Raw genomic sequence first — 19,077 nt, 5'->3', positions numbered from 1 at the left:
ATACATTCAGGAAAATTGACCAAATTTGGTGGGCATGTGTGTTACTCATGCACATGCCCACCAACACGCACGTGTTGCTTTGTTAGATTCCGGGAATTTCACAGGTCTCCGCACCGCAGGTGCTCGGGCCCGCCATCGCCGCTTGCGGCTATATTCTTTTATTGTTTTTACAAAGTGCCATTGATACATTAAAACATAAACTAGTTGATTAAAGGTTTCTAATGGTGTCACTTATATGTTTCTAGGACAAAAACTAGCAGAGATTGAGATGTGTGTTTGGAACAGTTTTTCAAATCCCCAGGGGGGGATTTAGACTCCAGGGGCCGAATTCACAAAGCCTTCTTAAAACAAAAATACTTCCTAAGTGGTGCTTTCTTCTTATATTTTGTCTTAAGAGCAAATTTAAGAAGATTTGATATTCATGAATAAAGTTCTTATATTTTCTTCTTAAGATGTTTCCTAAGAAAACACTTAAGAACAAATGGTATTCTTGAAAACAAAGATCTTAAATGTATTCTTAATTTTCCTCGCAACTTTAAGACAACCCTGCACCTGTCTTAAAAACGTTACAGTGTAAAGTCGGGCCTCTTATAGTCATAAATATAAACACATTTACCAGTTTTAGACAGCTCGTTTGAAATATCAGCCTTTATTATGTGTACTCACGATATGAGACAAACATTTATTGCTAATTTTAGCTTGCTGCTATTGTTTTCGGTAGCTCAGTCCTCTGTCTGAAAACTCGCATAGCGGCGCACGTTGACGTCAGAGTAGAACACGTTTCATTTCTTAAATATCTAAAATGGCAGCATTTTCTAGTAAAAACGGCAAATTCCAACAACGTAAGCCTACCGTTTCAAAGTTAAGATAACCGGGAGTGTCTGAAGGCATGACTTTTCCTCTTAGCAACGGTTGCCACTTGTAAACAAAACTACCGTTTGATCACGTTTAGTGTACGTGTCATGATTTTCAGGACTTTCTGGCGGCCTCTGATGGTCATGTGTTGTATTGCATGCTTTTACGCACGCATCTCTGCTAGCTTCAATTCAGTGTAATGCATTGCACCTGTGTCTTGTTGCCTTTGTCATGTGACCTGATCATCTGGTATTTAAGCGCTGCTCATGCCATGTCCTTTGCTCAGTCTTTGTTTGATAATTGCTGTGTAATGCTGCCAAGCTCTGCTACAAAAAAAAACCTCTTAGTACCACTTTGATTCTCTGGACTCTTGTTCTACGCTTTGGATTATTTTCTCTCTTGGATTACTCTCTCTCTTGGATTACCTCTTAAGGATTACAACTTGGATTTATTTCTGCCCCTTTTGGAGGAACTGAACTTTGTTAAGGTATCGTTGTGAAATTGCCTATTTTGAGTTACTGTTTTGCCTTTTGGATTATCTCCTCCTTTGTTGGACTACTGTGATCTCCTGTGTGTTTTGGGAAGAAAAAAACCTGCTTTTGGAATAAAGAACAGTTTGCTATCCAAATCTCTGCACTTGAGTCTACCTGTCACTGTTAGCTCAATAGGCTAGGAGTTAGCACTTGGATCCAGCGGCCCAGGTTCGATTCCCGAGCGTGACAGAAAGACTGAGCCATGAATGACTGAGAGACCTCAGGAGCCTCCTCTCCGAACGTTTCTGATATGGAACGCTTAATGGCTACTCTCAACAGTTTTGGAGCTACCATGGACACACATACGCAAACCCTCATTACACAACAGGGTATAGTTGGCAGACACGATCAAATACTAAGGGAGCTGCTGGATGAAGTGCGGAGGATTGGTATCCACACCCAGTGGTGCCACAACCAGTTCCGGTGGTCCCTGCACCCCCTCCACACGCTGGCCCTGAACCTCGACTGCCAGCACCCCAAAGATATGACGGTAACCCAGGTGGGTGCCAAGGTTTTCTGACATAGTGTGAGCTGGCATTCGAATTACAGTCCTCCATGTATCCCTCTGATAGATCCCAAATAGCTTACTTGATAAACCTTGTGACTGACAAAGCCTTGGCTTGGCGCAACTGCTATCGGGGGCCAGCAGGGCCCAATTTGCTCTGATTTCAAGGCTTTCAAAGAAGAAATGCTGCGTGTTTTCGACCAGTCAGCAGTAGGTCAAGAAGCAGCCAAAAAACTCCTGCAACTCCACCAGGGGCAAAGCAGTGTCGCAGATTATGCTATCTCATTAAGGACCCTGGCAGCTGAGAGTGGATGGAATCAGGAGGCCCTCATATCGGTGTTCCATTATGGGTTGTCAGATACCCTAAAGGATGGATTGGCTTCTGTAGGCCCGCACAAGGAGTTTGAGGCTCTGGTTTCTCAGGCCATTCAGCTGGACAACAGACTGCGAGAGCGTCGCCGGGACCAAGGTGTGCAGCCGAGCTCTACACCTCTCGAGGACCCTGAGCCCATGCAGGTGGGAGGAGCCCGTTTACCTCAGTCCGAACGAGATCGCCGCAGAAGAGAGAGATGTTGCCATTATTGTGGTAAGCCGGACCACTTCCGAGCCTCCTGTCCTGAGCTTCTGGGAAAAGACCAGCCCCGTCAAGGCAGGGGAGGGCAATGACGAGGCCAACTTTCTCTTCCGACTCCCCGGGTGCAGGAGTGTTCCTTCCAATACTACTTTCATGGGGCGAGCAGCGATGCAACTTCCAGGCTTTTATTGATTCAGGTGCTGCTGGGAATTTTATGGACATTAACCTGGCCCGACGACTACAGGTGCCGCAAAATGCTGTTAATTCACCTCTCTCTGTCACTGCTCTGGATGGTCGTTCATTAGGAGAAGGGAAGGTGACACTTGCCACAGCTCCTTTGGGTCTTCTAGTGGATAATCATCGAGAGGAAATCACTCTTCACCTGATCGATTCACCAGTTTCCTGTAGTTCTTGGCTTTCCCTGGTTGAATCGCCACAACCCACAGATTGACTGGGCTACTGGAACAGTCCTTGAGTGGGGACCACGTGCCATGCTACTTGTCTCTTGCCAAACCCAGGTCTTTCGCTAATTAACCCTGTCAATGTTTCCGAGTTGCCTCAAGTTCCTGAGGAGTATTTGGACCTGAAAGAGGTCTTTAGTAAAGCAAGGGCATCTACGCTGCCTCCTCATAGGCAGTATGACTGTAGCATTGAATTGTTCCCCGGCTCTACTCCTCCTCGTGGACGGATCTTCTCTCTGTCTTTGCCTGAACGTGAAGCTATGGACAACTATATCAAAGAAGCCCTGGCCACTGGGTTTATTTGCCCATCCACGGCCCCAGCTGGTGCTGGATTCTTTCTTGTGGGAAAAAAGGATGGAGGATTGAGGCCTTGCATAGACTACCGTAACTTGAACAACATCACAGTCCGCAATTGCTATCCTCTCCCGCTGTTGTCCACTGCCTTTGATTTACTCCAAGGTGCCACTGTCTTCACGAAGCTTGACCTCAGAAATGCTTACCACCTCATTCGCATCCGACAGGGTGACGAGTGGAAGACAGCGTTTAACACCCCTACAGGGCACTATGAGTACCAGGTGATGCCCTTTGGCTTTACTAATGCACCTGCTGTTTTTCAAGCCCTTATTAATGATGTCCTCAGAGATATGATTAATCTCTTTGTTTTTTTTTATCTTGACGACATATTAATTTTTTCCAAGTCCCTTTCTGAGCATCGTCACCACGTTCACCAAGTTCTGCAGAGGCTGCTAAGGAAACACTGTTTGTCAAGCCGGAGAAATGTGAGTTCCACGTGACTGAGTCGACTTTTCTTCTTCTTTCCATCCGTGACTGGTCTGCTCCAAAGTCTGTAAAGGAGACACAGCGCTTCTTAGGATTTGCCAACTTCTATAGGAAGTTCATCCGGAATCTTGGTACCGTGGCTGCCCCTATATCTGCCCTTACTAAGAGTGGTGTGCCTTTTATCTGGACTCCTAGAGCTGATGGGGCCTTTCGACTGCTGAAGGATCGCTTTTCATCTGCACCTATTCTCCAGTTACCGGATTCCTCGCAACCCTTCATTGTTGAGGTGGTTGCTTTTAATGTTGGAGTTGGAGCAGTGCTTTCCCAACGCTCTACGGATGGCAAGCTACACCCGTGTGCTTTTCATTCACGACGCTTGTCTCCCACCGAGGCCCGGTATGACATTGGGGACAGGGAATTGCTGGCAGTTAAGATTGCTTTGGAAGAGTGGAGGCATTGGCTGGAGGGAGCCCAGCACCCATTCTTAGTTTGGACTGACCACCAGTCTTTGTTTGATAATTGATGTGTAATGCTGCCAAGCTCTGCTACGAAAAAAACCTCTTAGTACCACTTTGATTCTCTGGACTCTTGTTCTACGCTTTGGATTATTTTCTCTCTTGGATTACTCTCTCTCTTGGATTACCTCTTAAGGATTACAACTTGGATTTATTTCTGCCCCTTTTGGAGGAACTGAACTTTGTTAAGGTATCGTTGTGAAATTGCCTATTTTGAGTTACTGTTTTGCCTTTTGGATTATCTCCTCCTTTGTTGGACTACTGTGATCTCCTGTGTGTTTTGGGAAGAAAAAAAACCTGCTTTTGGAATAAAGAACAGTTTGCTATCCAAATCTCTGCACTTGAGTCTACCTGTCACTGTTAGCTCAATAGGTTAGGAGTTAGCACTTGGATCCAGTGGCCCGGGTTCGGGCATTCTTATCTAAGTTATTAAGTGGGAAAACAAAGAAGTTCCTAAGATATATGACAATTCTTAAGAAAATATTGGTGAATTGCATTTAAGAACAATCTTAACCCTCTAACCGCCTGGGTTTTTTTGGATTTTTGCATAAAAAAATCAAAAGGCCATGGCTTGAAAGTGGTCAGAGATAAAGTCCTACTGTAAATGTGAAAATCATTGAGTATGAACTAAAGTTTATAAAGGGAGTAAATTTACTCATCTAATTTGCATATTATGACATCACGGGATGGCAATAGCATCAAATTATGCACATTTCAGTAAATACTGATTGTTGAACACATTTGAGCAGTTTTACTTTGATTTTTGTAATTTCTCCGACATAACAAAGAAACAGGACCACAGCCACATGTAAACCAACAATAGTAAACTATTAGTATTACCACAATCCCTATGTAACTATATAATAAAGTAGCCTGGTCAAATCAGTTCCTATCGCGAATGACTTTGTAGTTCTTCAGAGCCCTATTTTTACTAGACCTGCTGTCTGTACCATGTCAATTACAGACACTATCATCATGATTATCACTGGCACCAAGCACACCATGCTTATTTGAACCCTTTGGTCAACATTGCTGCAGGTAAACATTGACGTACACACGCAAAGACCCACCTCCATTCACAGACGCATCTTGACTGTCACTGCCAATGAACGACCGATCATAATCTCCAAAAGGCAGATATTCTCCTTCAGAATCAGAGTAGGTGAATGGCAGACCCAAGACTTTATAACACACGACTTTGTTTTTTAACATTTGCCGTTTTTCTGCTTCAATTTGTGCATAGCGATCGCGCATTTCACTTCCGCGTTATAAACAGGAAATGCGTCTTTTTTTTTTGTTTCTCGCGAGTAATACAGGCACTTCCTGAAAACTTTGTTACTCAAGTTTGGGCTTGAATCGAAGCTCTGGATGTCTGCCAACTAGTGGTGGAGAGTACAAAGGCGATTTGTCACCCTACTTGGATCTACCGTCTGTTTTAATCAGTGATGTTGCTTGTCGCCGTACGGTGCCTTGGGCGGTTAGAGGGTTAAGGACTTCTTATTTATTTTCTTAGGAATCAACTTAACTCATTGAGTGCCAACAACGTAATATTGCGTTTTTAGCTCCCATGCGTAGAGTGGCAAAAACGCAATATTGCGTTTTTCGCTTTTTTTTTAATTACGAAACTAGACACTCTAACTCACCTTGTGTGTGATTTTTGGAAGTCTATCATGAAGAGAACTGAAGTAGATAACGATTGAAAACTCATGAAATCCTACAATCCGGACATTTTATCTGGACATTATATCACAACACAGCATTTGATTGATATTGCCGCATGAATTGTGTCGAATCAGGCACGTCAAGTCAATACAAGGTCATTTCGTAATTTTGTGGGTTCGTCACAAGGTGGCAGTCTCAACAATATCCAGCGTTAGTTAGTAGGCAATAGATCAGTGGGACCGAGCATCGAGGCTCGAGGAGAGAGTTTGAGAGCCACCCCAGGAGTAGCCTATAAGCTATGGAAGAGGTAGCCTTGCTGCATTACCTGCAGCGTGTTATAGAGAGATCGAACTGTTCATTGACATAGGGCGCTTTAAATACAAGTAGGGTAACACTTCCCTTGATCATCACTGAAAAGTGAAAAGTTTCCGCGATTGCATTCACATAGCAGCTGTGGCGGCAACATAGGTCGGCAGCAGGAAAGATTCCGGTGGTAGATACAGACATATGAATTCAGACAGTACAACAAAAAAAAAGCCCCTTCCGTAAAAAGTCTGTGATCATTGCGGAAATGTACGTCTGTCTTAAAGCGGCTTATATCTCCGTTTCTAGAAGAAAAACAGGGATTTTGATGAAAACCAGCCACTGTTTGGCTTGGAATTTCTCAGGAATGGAGACACGTAGAAATAAACGGTTCTCCCCCACTGAGAGCTCAGAGTTTCACCTTTCAAATGAGCCATAGTACATGTCCATAACTATAACATAGAATACGCTGCGGCTCTACAAAAATAGTCAAAAATGATCCAGCTTGCCGGCACTCTGGGACATAGCTTCCAAAACCAGTGCGGCATTCAATGAGTTAAGATTTATCTGAAGATTGCTTTTCGGGAATCCAGCCCCAGGGGGTTAAAAACTATTACAATTTCCCCCATAGACTTAACATAGCGATTATGACATCATAATAGAGCAATTAGAATCTTCTGCCAGGCGGCCAGCCCCACCTGCAGCAGCTCTTTCTTTTTCAGGCTTTACGCATACAATCTCTCTGAAGACTACATACCCTGTTAAACTGTTTCCTCTGTCCACAACTGTTTCAAAATAAAAGTCCTCACTGTAATAATACACTACTAAATCATTTAACCATTGAAACTAGTCAACTATTTAACTGTTCAACCATTCCCACTGTCAGTTATCATCAACTATGCCTCCGGTCAACTACATGAAACCTCCATGTACCTAGCAACCAACATAGCAACCATTAAAATTAAGCATTAATTGAAAGTCAAGTTTGCTTAAGGTTTGTTCAAGAACTCTTCCAGAGTTTTTACCGCAAACAACACAAATCAACACAAATAAATGAACAGATAACTCGAACATGCTGTATGTCATAATGAAACAACCACAGACTATCAACAACACGGTCTGACACAAATGATACATGGCTTAGTGCAAACTGAATTTATGACCAAACGATTTGATTCGTGCACGAAGCGCCATCTAGCGATCATTTTGTGTAAGTAACAGCCTCCCAGTCTAAGGACTCAGCTGTCTTTTGACCGCCTCGCCGCGCTTTAAGTAGTTCACACCAGCATGGCGCTTCTAGTAGGTTGTCAAAGCGGTCAAATGACCAGGGCGCGGTGCTTCTAGGTATAAGTCAGAACGGCACGGCGCTTCTAGTGTTAAGTCCAACGTCATGGACCCAGCAGCTATTTTGTGAAAAGACGTTTATTAGCGCAGCCAGACGGATTTTGCTACTTGTAAACTTTGTCATCACCACCTTCGTTTTAGCGGTTTTAAAACAAAATCGCTAAACTTTAACAAAGAAATCACTGTAGCTATATAGATTTGATTAGGCTGAGGCAACAAGTCCGTATAAGATGACAATTTTCTTAAAGGCTAGTCAGAATAGCGGAAAATAATAGTTTATTTGACTGTCTATGGAGAATAACATGTGAGTTTGAAAGCCGTTGGACCCGGAAAACTATTTATTCCACTGCTCGGTTGAATTCCCCATTGTTCTGCGTTCTATAAGGGTGTGCATTAACTTTAGATATACGCACGGCTATGAAGTAGTTCCAATTTGTTGGCCGTATCGCACTTGAATATTTATTCGCCAAACTCGTTGTGAAGTTTAAATGCACTGTCACGTTACATAAGCTGTAAAATACAGACGTTCAGATCATAGTAACATTTAGCATATGACAGAGGTGGCTTTTAGCTAGTTAGGTGGCAGTAGGCTAAGAAAAATAGCGATCTTTCAAAGTTAACGTTCATCAGAATCCTGGGATATGCCAGCTTGACAACGGGAGATTAGAACTACTAACGACTGGCTTTTGGCCATAGCAACCATCCATTTAGAACTAGTAACGGCAGTATGAGTTGAAATGTGTCTGGGAAAAGTAGTTCTACAAACAATACAGTTCTAGCGATTAAAACATTTGGCAACAGTGGAAACAGTGGAATAAGCGGGATAATGGACTTCACGCCGTGCGGTTATTCAAAGTTAATGCACTTTTCTAGACGGAACGTCCCTCCGCTTCGCGTCGGGCCGTATCACCGTCTAGAACGTGCATTAACTTTGAATAACCGCACGGCGTGTCGTCCATTATCCCGTACTTATTATCCCATTATTACATCATCACTTAATAACCGAATGGAGAGACACACAAAGAAGAAGTTCCATTGAAGTTGCTGAAGTCGTTGAGAGAACACTGGCAAAGTTGATTCCATTCTGTTTTCTTAAAAGCTAATTATGTCACAAAGCCAATGTTAAGTCTATGGCAAAATTAAGTTTAGTTTTTATCTAATATCTCAAAAAGTAAAAGTCGTAGAAATATGAAAAGTATAGGCCAAAAATTTGATGCAAGAGCTATGTGACAAAGTTTGAACCAAGTTCCTACGATAAGTGGTTCAAGTCAAATTAGGGCCTGGAAGAATAATAAAAAATAAAAATAATAATAAAAAGAAAAAACGAAGGAATATCAATACAGTGCATTTCCATGCACTGATAAAAATAATAATTAGGGCTGGGCAACGATTAAAATTTTTAATCACGATTAATCGCATGATTTCCCTGATTAATCATGATTAATCGCATTATTATACGCAAAACTCAATAATGAATTCAAAAGTAATATTTAGCACATTTTTATTTTAAATGTGCTGCCATATGAGCGCAAGTGCCATGTAGCATTTTTTCTGCAAACATTTAACATCAGCATTTTGTTTATACAGTAGCAGTTAAATAAATGACTTAGTGTAAATCTCAACTTTAAAGCTTATTGTACACACACTTTTTTGGTAAAACCTTTAACAGTGCGTGTTGTCAGATATTTCCATAATAGCCTCCTTGTTGTAATAAGCCTATAGCAGGGGTGTCCAAACTACGGCCCGCGGGCCAACTGCGGCCCGCGACGCACTTTAGTGCGGCCGCAGAGCATGTATTAGTTTATTATAGATATGGCCCGCCACACTTCATTGGCTGTTCGCTATTTCTTTCCAGCAATGACGTTAACATTACTGCAAACTCCTTTACACTCTTCTTAGAGAACGTTTACAATGTCAATATCAAAACAGCATGTTACATAGAGATGATACTCTTTGAAATCTCTATTGCAGCAAATCTAATTTGCGTTGTTACATACTCATAAGTCATAACGTTACTCATAACGTTGGCTAATTGGGAACGCGTTTTAGCGCGCACGAAAGGGAGCGTTATGGCCCACCGGTCAATTTCCAAGACCCATTGTGGCCCTTGAGCCAAAAAGTTTGGACACCCCTGGCCTATAGCCTGTTATAATGTCAAAATTATTTTTTATTTAGGCCTATAGGGGTGGGTGATCTGGGTAAAAAATAATATCTCGATATTTTTTGTGATTTTGGTGATAATGATAATTAGTCGATATCCTTTAAAAAAAAACTTGTGTATGTGGTAATGATGAAGTCTAACCAGCTACATTAGAATAGATAGATATAGGGCTAACCAATTTCCCAAGGGAAACTCTGATGTTGAAATTCTTTTCAAACTTTTACTGTAAAACTAAGAAGAACAACAGAGTACATTTCAGTCATTTCATTCAATGTTTTGTTAAGAGTGCAGTCACGTAGGCTATCATTCCAAGTTACAGAATAGAAACGAATGCGTTAGCTTATGGCTAATGTCTATGAGAAATCCCATAGAAATGCTAACGGTTAGCATAATCGATAAAATTAGATATTTAGAGCGAACTTCAGTCCATTTACAGCTTGGGCTACATAGGAAGATGTCTTTGTTTACAACTGAATATTAAACTACTCAAGGCTAATGTTTTCTTTCCATACAACAACGTTACCGTGTAGGAAAAAACGACTGTTTAACTTATCAATGCCACTTGTACAAAGTAGCCGCAAAACCAGCGCAAAACATAAACATTAGGTGTGCGTGTGACAACGTGCACCGTGAACATGTGACTTGCTCTTGCACTGCTGCAGCCAGTGGCTTCTCTCACTTCTGTTGCACATCTCCTGATTTCGTGAATGTAGGCTATGGAATTTCAATGCGTGATGAGACGCCTGTGACCAGCCTGTGAGCAACAGACTTTACAGTATAAAATAAATAATAAAAACTGCGTTAATGCGCGATCAAATAATTATCGGCGTTAATTGATTGATGAGTTAACGTGATATTAACGCGTTAACGTGCCCAGCCCTAATAATAATAAAAAGAAAAAACTAAGGAATATCAATACAGTGCATTTCCATGCACTGTAACACAACTCCAGCAACACAGCAACTCTAAACCATCATCAACATTGGCTAATTTATGATATGTAGTTTCATTTAGAAATACAGGTAATCCGGATTTCGGATCTGGACCTCAAATTTCTTTGAAAAACTTGCACAAAAGTAAAATGGATTACCTGGTAGCAAAACATGGGATTTCCAAATCCGGATCATTCAGATCAAGATAGAACTTTTTGAACAACTGGGCCCTGGACTCTGCTTGTGCTAGATTGTTGACTCAATTCATTGCCAAAGCAGATGTGTGAGACAGCTCCACTATTGGACTCCCAATGTCAAATGCCTATGTGTGAGACACAAATTCAAGTGGTTTCACAGTCAGTCACAGTCATCAAGGCATGATAAAGGCATAACTGGATGTCACTTTAATTATGGATGTCACGTTATACAGTTAACACGCTTGTAGCCAAAAAAATACGATATGCTAATATTGATGTGCATACCATAAGAAAATGTCAAAACAACCGATGCATTTAATGGAATAAACATTCATATTTATCATGCAAAACAGCTTGTACATGACCAGCTAAACAGTGGTGATTAGTGCAATTGATGTACGATGACCAGCACCTGTTTACCTAAGCACAGCTTTCTTGGCTTCCTTGGTCAGTGCTCAGAGACTGTGATCAGACTGCCTACCAAAACCCGATTTCTAGCACATCCAGATTGGAATCGGATGGCACTTTTTTTTTTTTTAAGTATATTTTTTGGGCGTTTTTTGCCTTTATTTGGACAGGACAGTGAAGACAGGCAGGAAGTGAGTGGGAGATAGAGATGGGGTGGGATCAGGACATGACCGCAGGTCGGACTCAAATCTGGGTCCCCATGGGTGCTAGGATCCGTTCATGGTATGGACTCTGTAGCCTGTTGCGCCACAGCTCCCCCCTTGGATGGCACTATTGAAGTCTGAACAGTGACAAATCACATGAAATCCGATTTTTGCAAAATGGATCCAAACCACATCCAGGAGGGAGTTTCATATCGCATTCATATCGGATATGGACAGATACGTCTCAGTATGAACAGCTCCCAGCACTCCGTGACTTGACTTTACGCGCCTGACCACCCACCTATTTCGAGTTCTGGAGCTACGTTACGGCTATGTCTTTTGACCATGCCATATTAAAATTTGACTAAACAATACTCAATGCTAAACAGTGCATTATACAGTCTCTACTCCGTTTCTATGGAAGTTGCAAGAACGCAAACACGCACACGCATGCATGCATTCAATGAACGCTCATATCACCACTGAGTTCTATGGCTCTTAATCACATCGAATTAGCAAGTATTTCCTCCTGATGGCAGAAATGTTTGTTTTCGTTGCTACAGCAACCTGACAGATCGGTTAATAATGTGGCCCAGTCTGAACAGAGCCATATCCGATTTGAACACTTGCTAAAAGCAGTGTAGACAGTCAGCCCTAAAAATCAGATATGAGAAGGTCAAATCAGATTTAAGTCAGATTCGTCTGCAGTCTGAACGCAGCCAGAATGAATCAACTGCTGCATGGACTCTCATTTTATTGGTTGAGCCAGACCTCTGCCCTAAGGCTACCTTTACATGAGAAACACAGTTTTGCGTTTTTCATCCTTTACTGTACGTTCACACCGCTGCCGACTTGAGCTTTCAAAGATTTTCAATGGAAGCCGGCTTCTCTCAGCTGCAAACAGCGGCAAATCCGTCGGCGTCGCGTTTTGCCCGTCTTGAGCGTCAAACAGAGAGTTGAAATTGGCTCAACTTTATGGTAATGAGCTATGACACGGTTCAGCGGCAAACGACCAGCAACGAACATGATCGAACATAGAATGCTGCTACGTCAGAGCGGCCAAAACGTCCAAAGCTTCCCACGGCGTCCTTGGCCGGGCGTCCAGAGCTTCTTAGAAGCTCAAGTTGCCGGCGGTGTGTACGTACAGTAACCTTACGTTCACACTGTCCACGTCCGTCGACGGATCTCGGAGGTTGTGTCTGCCGTATGTGTATTTGCATACACGCGATGTGAACATTTCTCAACTTTCTTGACGGAGGCAACGGAGCTGAAGGAACGGACGGACCCACAATGCATTTCGAGTCCGCCCCATGCAAAGTGAATGAGATCCGTTGACGGACGTAGACAGTGTGAAAGCGGGGTCAGGCTACATGGTGACGCGAGAGTGGATCGCTTTTAACATTCCACTCTACACTTTACACGACAACGAAAATGGGTTAAAGGCACTTTGAGGCAGTCCGCTATACCTTGAGATTTTTAAGTTTTTCATCTAACTAAAAACATCTATGCAAAAGTGGCACATATGGTTATATTCTAGAGGTCCTCAACAAAAATTATATGAGAGTAAAGTGGATGTAATGAAATTACTTTTTATTATAATTCACTGTAAACACAACTACACAAAAAGATTTTCAAAGGTCAAAGGTAAAAAAGACACTATGATTATATTAGTGGTGGGCCGTTATCGGCGTTAATGTGCTGCGTTAACGTGCAACTCTTATCGGGCTATAAAAAAAAATATCGGCGTTAATCTATTCTCAAAGTTGGGCTCGGAGCTGGGTCTATACCACGCAAGCTATGATCGCTTTCACTTGATATTTTAGCGCGAACGCCAAATGTTTAAGAGTGCGCCTGAAAAAAGTCTAGGTCGCACTGGTGCACCTGACGCTGCTCAGCTGCTTTCTTTCACAAGTCATTGTAGAGAAGGCTAGACTATGCGTGCAACTTCACCAAACAGTATAGAAGTAACCCCCCTCTCCTTGGCCCGCTTTCTCTTGCTCTCCCTCTCCCTCGCTCTCCCGTGCACGCTCAATGGACACCTGCCCCTCGACATTTAATCCAAATAAAACGCTCACAATCGTGAAAGCAATGATGCATATAGTAGACGTTAGCTAAATTAATATGAATTCCGGTTAGCATCATTCCTGCAGAAAGTTGATTAAAACTCTTACATTTGTCACTCTTGCACGAGTTGACTGATGATCTCAATACCAATGTTTTCCAACTCCAAAACTCGAAAGGAGAAAAAGTGCTAGCCCACACTCTGAAACTTACAGTAAACACATGTGGGGAAACTGAAGAGTAAACTATGATAAACTAGCCAACTATGCTACGTTGTTTACATTTTGAGGCTTCAAGCAGACAGCTAAATTAAAGAGGCGGAGTTGTAATATGAATAGTAGGCTACAATCAATCTGCATAGTGTGCTGTCATGAATATCAGAAATTTCAGTGTGTAGAATAGGCCTATTTACATAATTTTGTAAGGAATATATTCTTTTATTGTGTTTCAAGCTTTTTCTAGGCTTTTTGTTGTTAAAAAAATCATTATATGAAAGGACAGCGATAGAAAGCTTTTAGCGTTAAAGGCGATGCAATGAAAAATGTGGGTGCACCTACATTTTGTACTGGTGCTGCACCTAAAATTAATCTAGATTAATTTCAAGATTACAGTGAGATTAATCTAGATTAAGAAAATTTATCTATGCCCACCTCTAGATTATATCGAGCTAAGACTTTTGAAGTTTGAACCTTGAAAACAACGGTGTTGGCTCCATGTAAGTAAAATTAAAGAACATTTAAAAATGTTATGTAGTTTTACTACCAATTGGAAAAAAGTCAGACTAGATGGGTCACTTAGGCTTAGTTCACACTGGCAGTCGAAATCGGATGTCTTGCATATCCGATCAGAACCTGATCTTTCTGACTGACTGTTCTCATTGCATATTGCAAGTGATCACATCCGATCTTGGCGTGCAATGCTCAGATCCGATATAAATTACACACACCTGGATTCATTAGGTAGAGTTGTACACAACCATGTCGTCATGGATGAAAGTGGATTTATTTTTTATATTTTCCAACTTATTATGCATAGCCGCGGTGCAAATACCTCGTCGCCCTATAAGTTACGGTTTTCCATGTTTCACTATAAAATGATGACTTGATCTGACGTTGGTTTCTGTTTTGCTGGTAGCCCTGGTGCACGCGCTGAATCAATCAATCAATCACTTCTGTCACTCAGAATTACGTTGCAATTGTTTGTCGCAGTGCAAATGACGAAAGGGGCACGTTGAAATCCTATTCAAGTGGTTCGACTGTTCAGATTGAGTCATATCCGATAGTAAGTGATATTGAAACCACCTCCGTATGTGGTGCGAATCAGCATTGGAAAAATCGCATTTCATGCGGTTTTGTGCCGTTCAGACTACCCAAAATTCAAGCTAGATACAATCCAGATAAGCAAAAAATCGGATTTCGACTGCCAGTGTGAACTAAGCCTAAGTGAGTGTCTCTTTCAAATGCAAATTTAAGTTGAATGGGCTTTTTGAATGGGCAGGTGAGAGGACTGAAATCCTAGGATTTTCTTTTATTGTTTTAACAAACAGCCATTGGTACATTCTCTTTTAAAACATATATATTTGGAAACTAGTTGATTAAAGGTTTCTAATGGTGTCATTTATATGTTTCTAGGACAAACACTAGCAAAGATTGAGATGTGTGTTTGGAACAGTTTTTCAAATCCCCAGGGGGGGATTTAGACTCCAGAGGGTTAACATGCCCTATATTGTATATACAGTAACAGCGTTTTGGGGGATTGAAACATGATGTGACAAGCATGCAACAACACCGGAAAACATCAACGTGTCAATCTCTGCTGTCAACTTGCCCTAGGTGCTGTAATTCACATTCAAGAATTTGTCATGATTTAGTTGTTTTGTTTACTGCGTTGTTTTTTGCGTACTAGGAGTGAAGAGGTAGAAAAGAAGTAGAACGATTATATGTAGGCACTTGGTCTTGGTAGTGTTGCCACCTAGCCATCTGGCGTGTATACTGCGATAAATGAAATGTCATCCACTTTTGCATTTCCATTTGCACGCAGATTTCAACCAAAAACACTTGTCTAAATGCAGAATTAAAAGTGAGAGTGAAACGCCACTTTTGCGTTTTGTAAAGGTACAGTAGCCTAAAGCATTTTGATGGCCCAATATTACAGTCCAATGGCCCAATATTACAGCTCTGTAGCATATCTCACCAGAGAAAAGACGGGCTCTGATCTCACTGTAATTTGAGCACCGGACTACCCGTAGTCTCTTCCGACAATACACTAATCCAGCGAAACACGGAAGTAACACAACGCCGCCATTACTGCGTGCCTGGCTGCTAAGAAATTAGCCCGTTGGTTCCATAGGCGGCTGTTGCAGAGGTTAGCTGTCACTAATACACCTCTTAATACCTTGTGGTGTTAATAAATTACCTTCATTGGTAAGTTTTGGTACAGTCTGACATCATTGATCCAATGTTCCCTTTCACCTGACATTTTCATTCATGAGCAGGACCTCTGTTAGACATTCTCTGACAGGATGTTTTCATTGAAAAGCACAGGCAAGTGTCACTCGTCACACTCGCAGGCACGCAGTAATGGCGATATTCAAGATGGCAGCGCCCATAAAGTTTGCGCTGGATTAGTGTATAGCTACCGTGCGTGCTCGCGTGACATTTCTGTGCTTCAGTTCATAGAGTTGCAGTCTCGAACGATTTCTAAGTGTGTACAGACTATTCCAAAGTTTACAGACTGACTGGTGCTTTGTTTTATGTGTAGACACCTCGAGTTAGCTGCTGACGAGGTTTTGCGCTGTTTTGAGCAATGTTAGTGGTTTCATTTTGAAAGCGTAGCCTATGGCTTTATGCTACTGTTAGCGATTTTGGGCTGTAGCTCATGCTAGCTCTGCAGGATCAACGAAAAGTCTTCTTCCATGGCTTAGTTAAATTTTCGGCGGACTTATAGGCTACTTTAAATGTTGTATGTTAAATGTTAACTTTCTTTTTTTGCAGAACTAAGTAATAAAGGTCGTACTCAGCATGTGTTTGTGTGTTGAATGTCAGTAGGCTACAAAATAGCCTATTTCAGATCAGAGATTAAGTAATTGAGTGGAAATAGGTGATAATGTATTTTACGGCCCTGATGCTGTGTATTTTCCTGGTAATTACCTCCTTGTTTTTCAGGTAATTAAACAAAAACAACACTAAATATGTCATAAGGATAATTGATGGCTTTATCAACACAGCTAGGTAATTAAATAGGAAGAGGCAATAGTGCATTTTACAGCTCTGATACCATATAGTTTCCATAAAATTACTTCACTTGTTCCAGTTTAGTTTAATGTCTTCTTTACCAACTTACTACGACAATGACTTGGTTTGTCTCTTTCTTAGTAGGCTAATAACTAAGTAATTGGGTGGAAATAAGTGATAATGTATTTTACGGCCCTGATGCTGTGTATTTTCCTGGAAATTACCTCCTTGTTTGTCATGTAATTAAACAAAAACAATAAGTAAAGTTTCAAATAATTTTATTATACTTAAAATGAAAGCTGTTTGCATCGCTATTACCTAAAAACTGCAGAGTTATTGCACTGGAAACTGCATGGAAATAATTTGTAATAAGTGGCTACAAAGGAGTATTCATTAAAATGATATCAAAATACCATAGAAATCACCACCTTAATTAATGCTGTTTGCATTGCTATTACCTAGAAACAGCAGAGTAATTGCACTAGAAACTGCATAGAAATTACTGGTAATAAGTGGTAACAAGTGGTAACAAGGGATTGTTACCATGAAATTACATAGAAATTACCATACAATTACCACCTTATTAGCGAGCCGTAATGTAAAGTGTTACCGCCTATTTTGTGTTGACTGTTACACGTGTTCCCTAAATGCAACAAAACGCATGAAGATCGTAATTAATCTCTGACAAATGTGGTTAGTATAGATATTATTTTGATCCTATGAGGGAAAATTTGGTTTCTGTATTTATCCCATCCGTGAATTTAAACACTCAAAGCACACAGTGAGGTGAAGCACACTCTAACCCGCAGCGGTGAGCTGCCTGCTACAGCGGCGCTAAATGGCTGGGTGCGCGTCATGGCTCAGCCTTTCTTTTAAATTAAATTAAATTTGGATCGGCCCATGGATCTGCTCATTTTTTCCGATCCCCGATCCAGCTATTTTGTCAATATCGGGGCCTATATCCGATCCAAATGTCGGATCGGTGCATCCCTAATACAAATAAGTGGGTGTGCCAGTGAATAACTATTATGAGAACAAGTCATTTATTGGAAAGTTCTGTCTTCATTTCTAGGTTAAACATGAATTGGGGTGCGTTTCCCGAAAGCATCGTAAGCCTAAGATGATCATAAAGTCCCTCTTACGACCGTCTTAAGGTTTTCCAACTGTTTCCCAAAACCATCGTAACTTAAGAGCATCGTGAAAACACTCGTAGATCTACAAGTGCTCCAGAGTTCTCGTTACTGACTAAGAGCGTCTTAAGGCTATGCCTCAGTGGAGTCACCAGCAGGATATGCAGGGGGATTACAACTAAGAACATAATGATCCAATTTACGTTACCATTCTTTATTGTATTTACTTGTGATGATTCAGATTTTAGCGTGCAAAATAGCATTCATTCAATGGACATAATGATGTTATTAAAACCTACAAAAAGGCTACAAAAAGGCTACAAACAAGTTATGAAACAAGACGTTGCCAGAAAGGTTTGCCATTATCTTTTTGTGTAGCCTTTTATTTTTTATTTTTTATTAGGCTTATGAGGTGAAAACAGAGAAAGGAATATGTGGCTATAGGCTAGTCTGTGCTGTGTCAAAATCTAAGCCTATAGGCTATGTTATTTAAGCCTACACATTTCCTCATTTTGTTATCAACCTCTTTATTCAAACGTCTGCTTAAGTGACACCTCGAAACATTATTGCACAGGCAGCACACCGTGCTCTCACAAGCAGGTTAGCAAAGAACTGGCATGAACGATGTAGGAGTAAGCTAGCCGAAGCCTAATATGTTACATAGCCTATCTTCCAACAAACATAAAAACGGGGACAATCTAATGTTAAATAATACAAAAGTATGTATGCGTGTGGTATATGGCCTAGGCTACTTGGAATGCTTACATGCAGATGTCAAAGATGTTAATGTATAGATCCGAAGTTCAAACGGTGGCTTAGCTGTGACGTGCAGTCACCTGACATCACCATCAAATTAGGGGATATTTCAGAACTTTTATCGTGAACAGCTCCCCTTAAGAGCAGTTCACGCTACGAGCATGATCGGGAAACAGTCGGCAAAACCAAACGATCGATCTTAAGATGAATCGTAGAAAAAAGAGTGTCTATCCATCATTATCGGGAAACGCACCCCAGGGCTGTTCCCAAAATAAACCAGTTCTTCCAGGATTTTGAAATATTGTGATTGCAACAATTAAAGCAAATTCAAACAATCCCTGTAAATTCTGGGTGACCTTTCAATTTTGTCCGAACACCACAACTTTACTGCGAAATTGATCATTGTAGTCTCCTGATACATCATTTTACCAACCACAACCGTCCCTTGTTCAAATATTGATCCA

At 41.3% G+C, this 19,077-nt stretch overlaps 1 protein-coding gene across 7 annotated transcripts in view; it reads right to left on the bottom strand.

Moving 5' to 3' along the window:
• kitlga (kit ligand a) overlaps positions 1-19,077 on the bottom strand; it is a 118,359-nt gene that overhangs the window by 61,605 nt on the left and 37,677 nt on the right. For 5 of the 7 annotated variants that reach the window (XM_062547330.1, XM_062547323.1, XM_062547327.1 and 2 more), the window contains one exon: positions 10,784-10,947. The exons of the other annotated variants lie outside the window; for them this stretch is intronic. In XM_062547330.1, the coding sequence (XP_062403314.1) occupies positions 10,784-10,798 (15 nt within the window). In that variant the 5' untranslated portion in view covers positions 10,799-10,947. The remainder of the gene's footprint in view (positions 1-10,783; positions 10,948-19,077) is intronic. 7 annotated transcript variants of the gene reach the window in all.

Source organism: Sardina pilchardus, chromosome 10 (genome assembly GCF_963854185.1).
Source record: "Sardina pilchardus chromosome 10, fSarPil1.1, whole genome shotgun sequence".
Taxonomy (NCBI): Eukaryota; Metazoa; Chordata; class Actinopteri; order Clupeiformes; family Clupeidae; genus Sardina; species Sardina pilchardus.
Note: the sequence above shows the minus strand (reverse complement) of the source record. Positions and strands in the feature narration are given on the sequence as shown.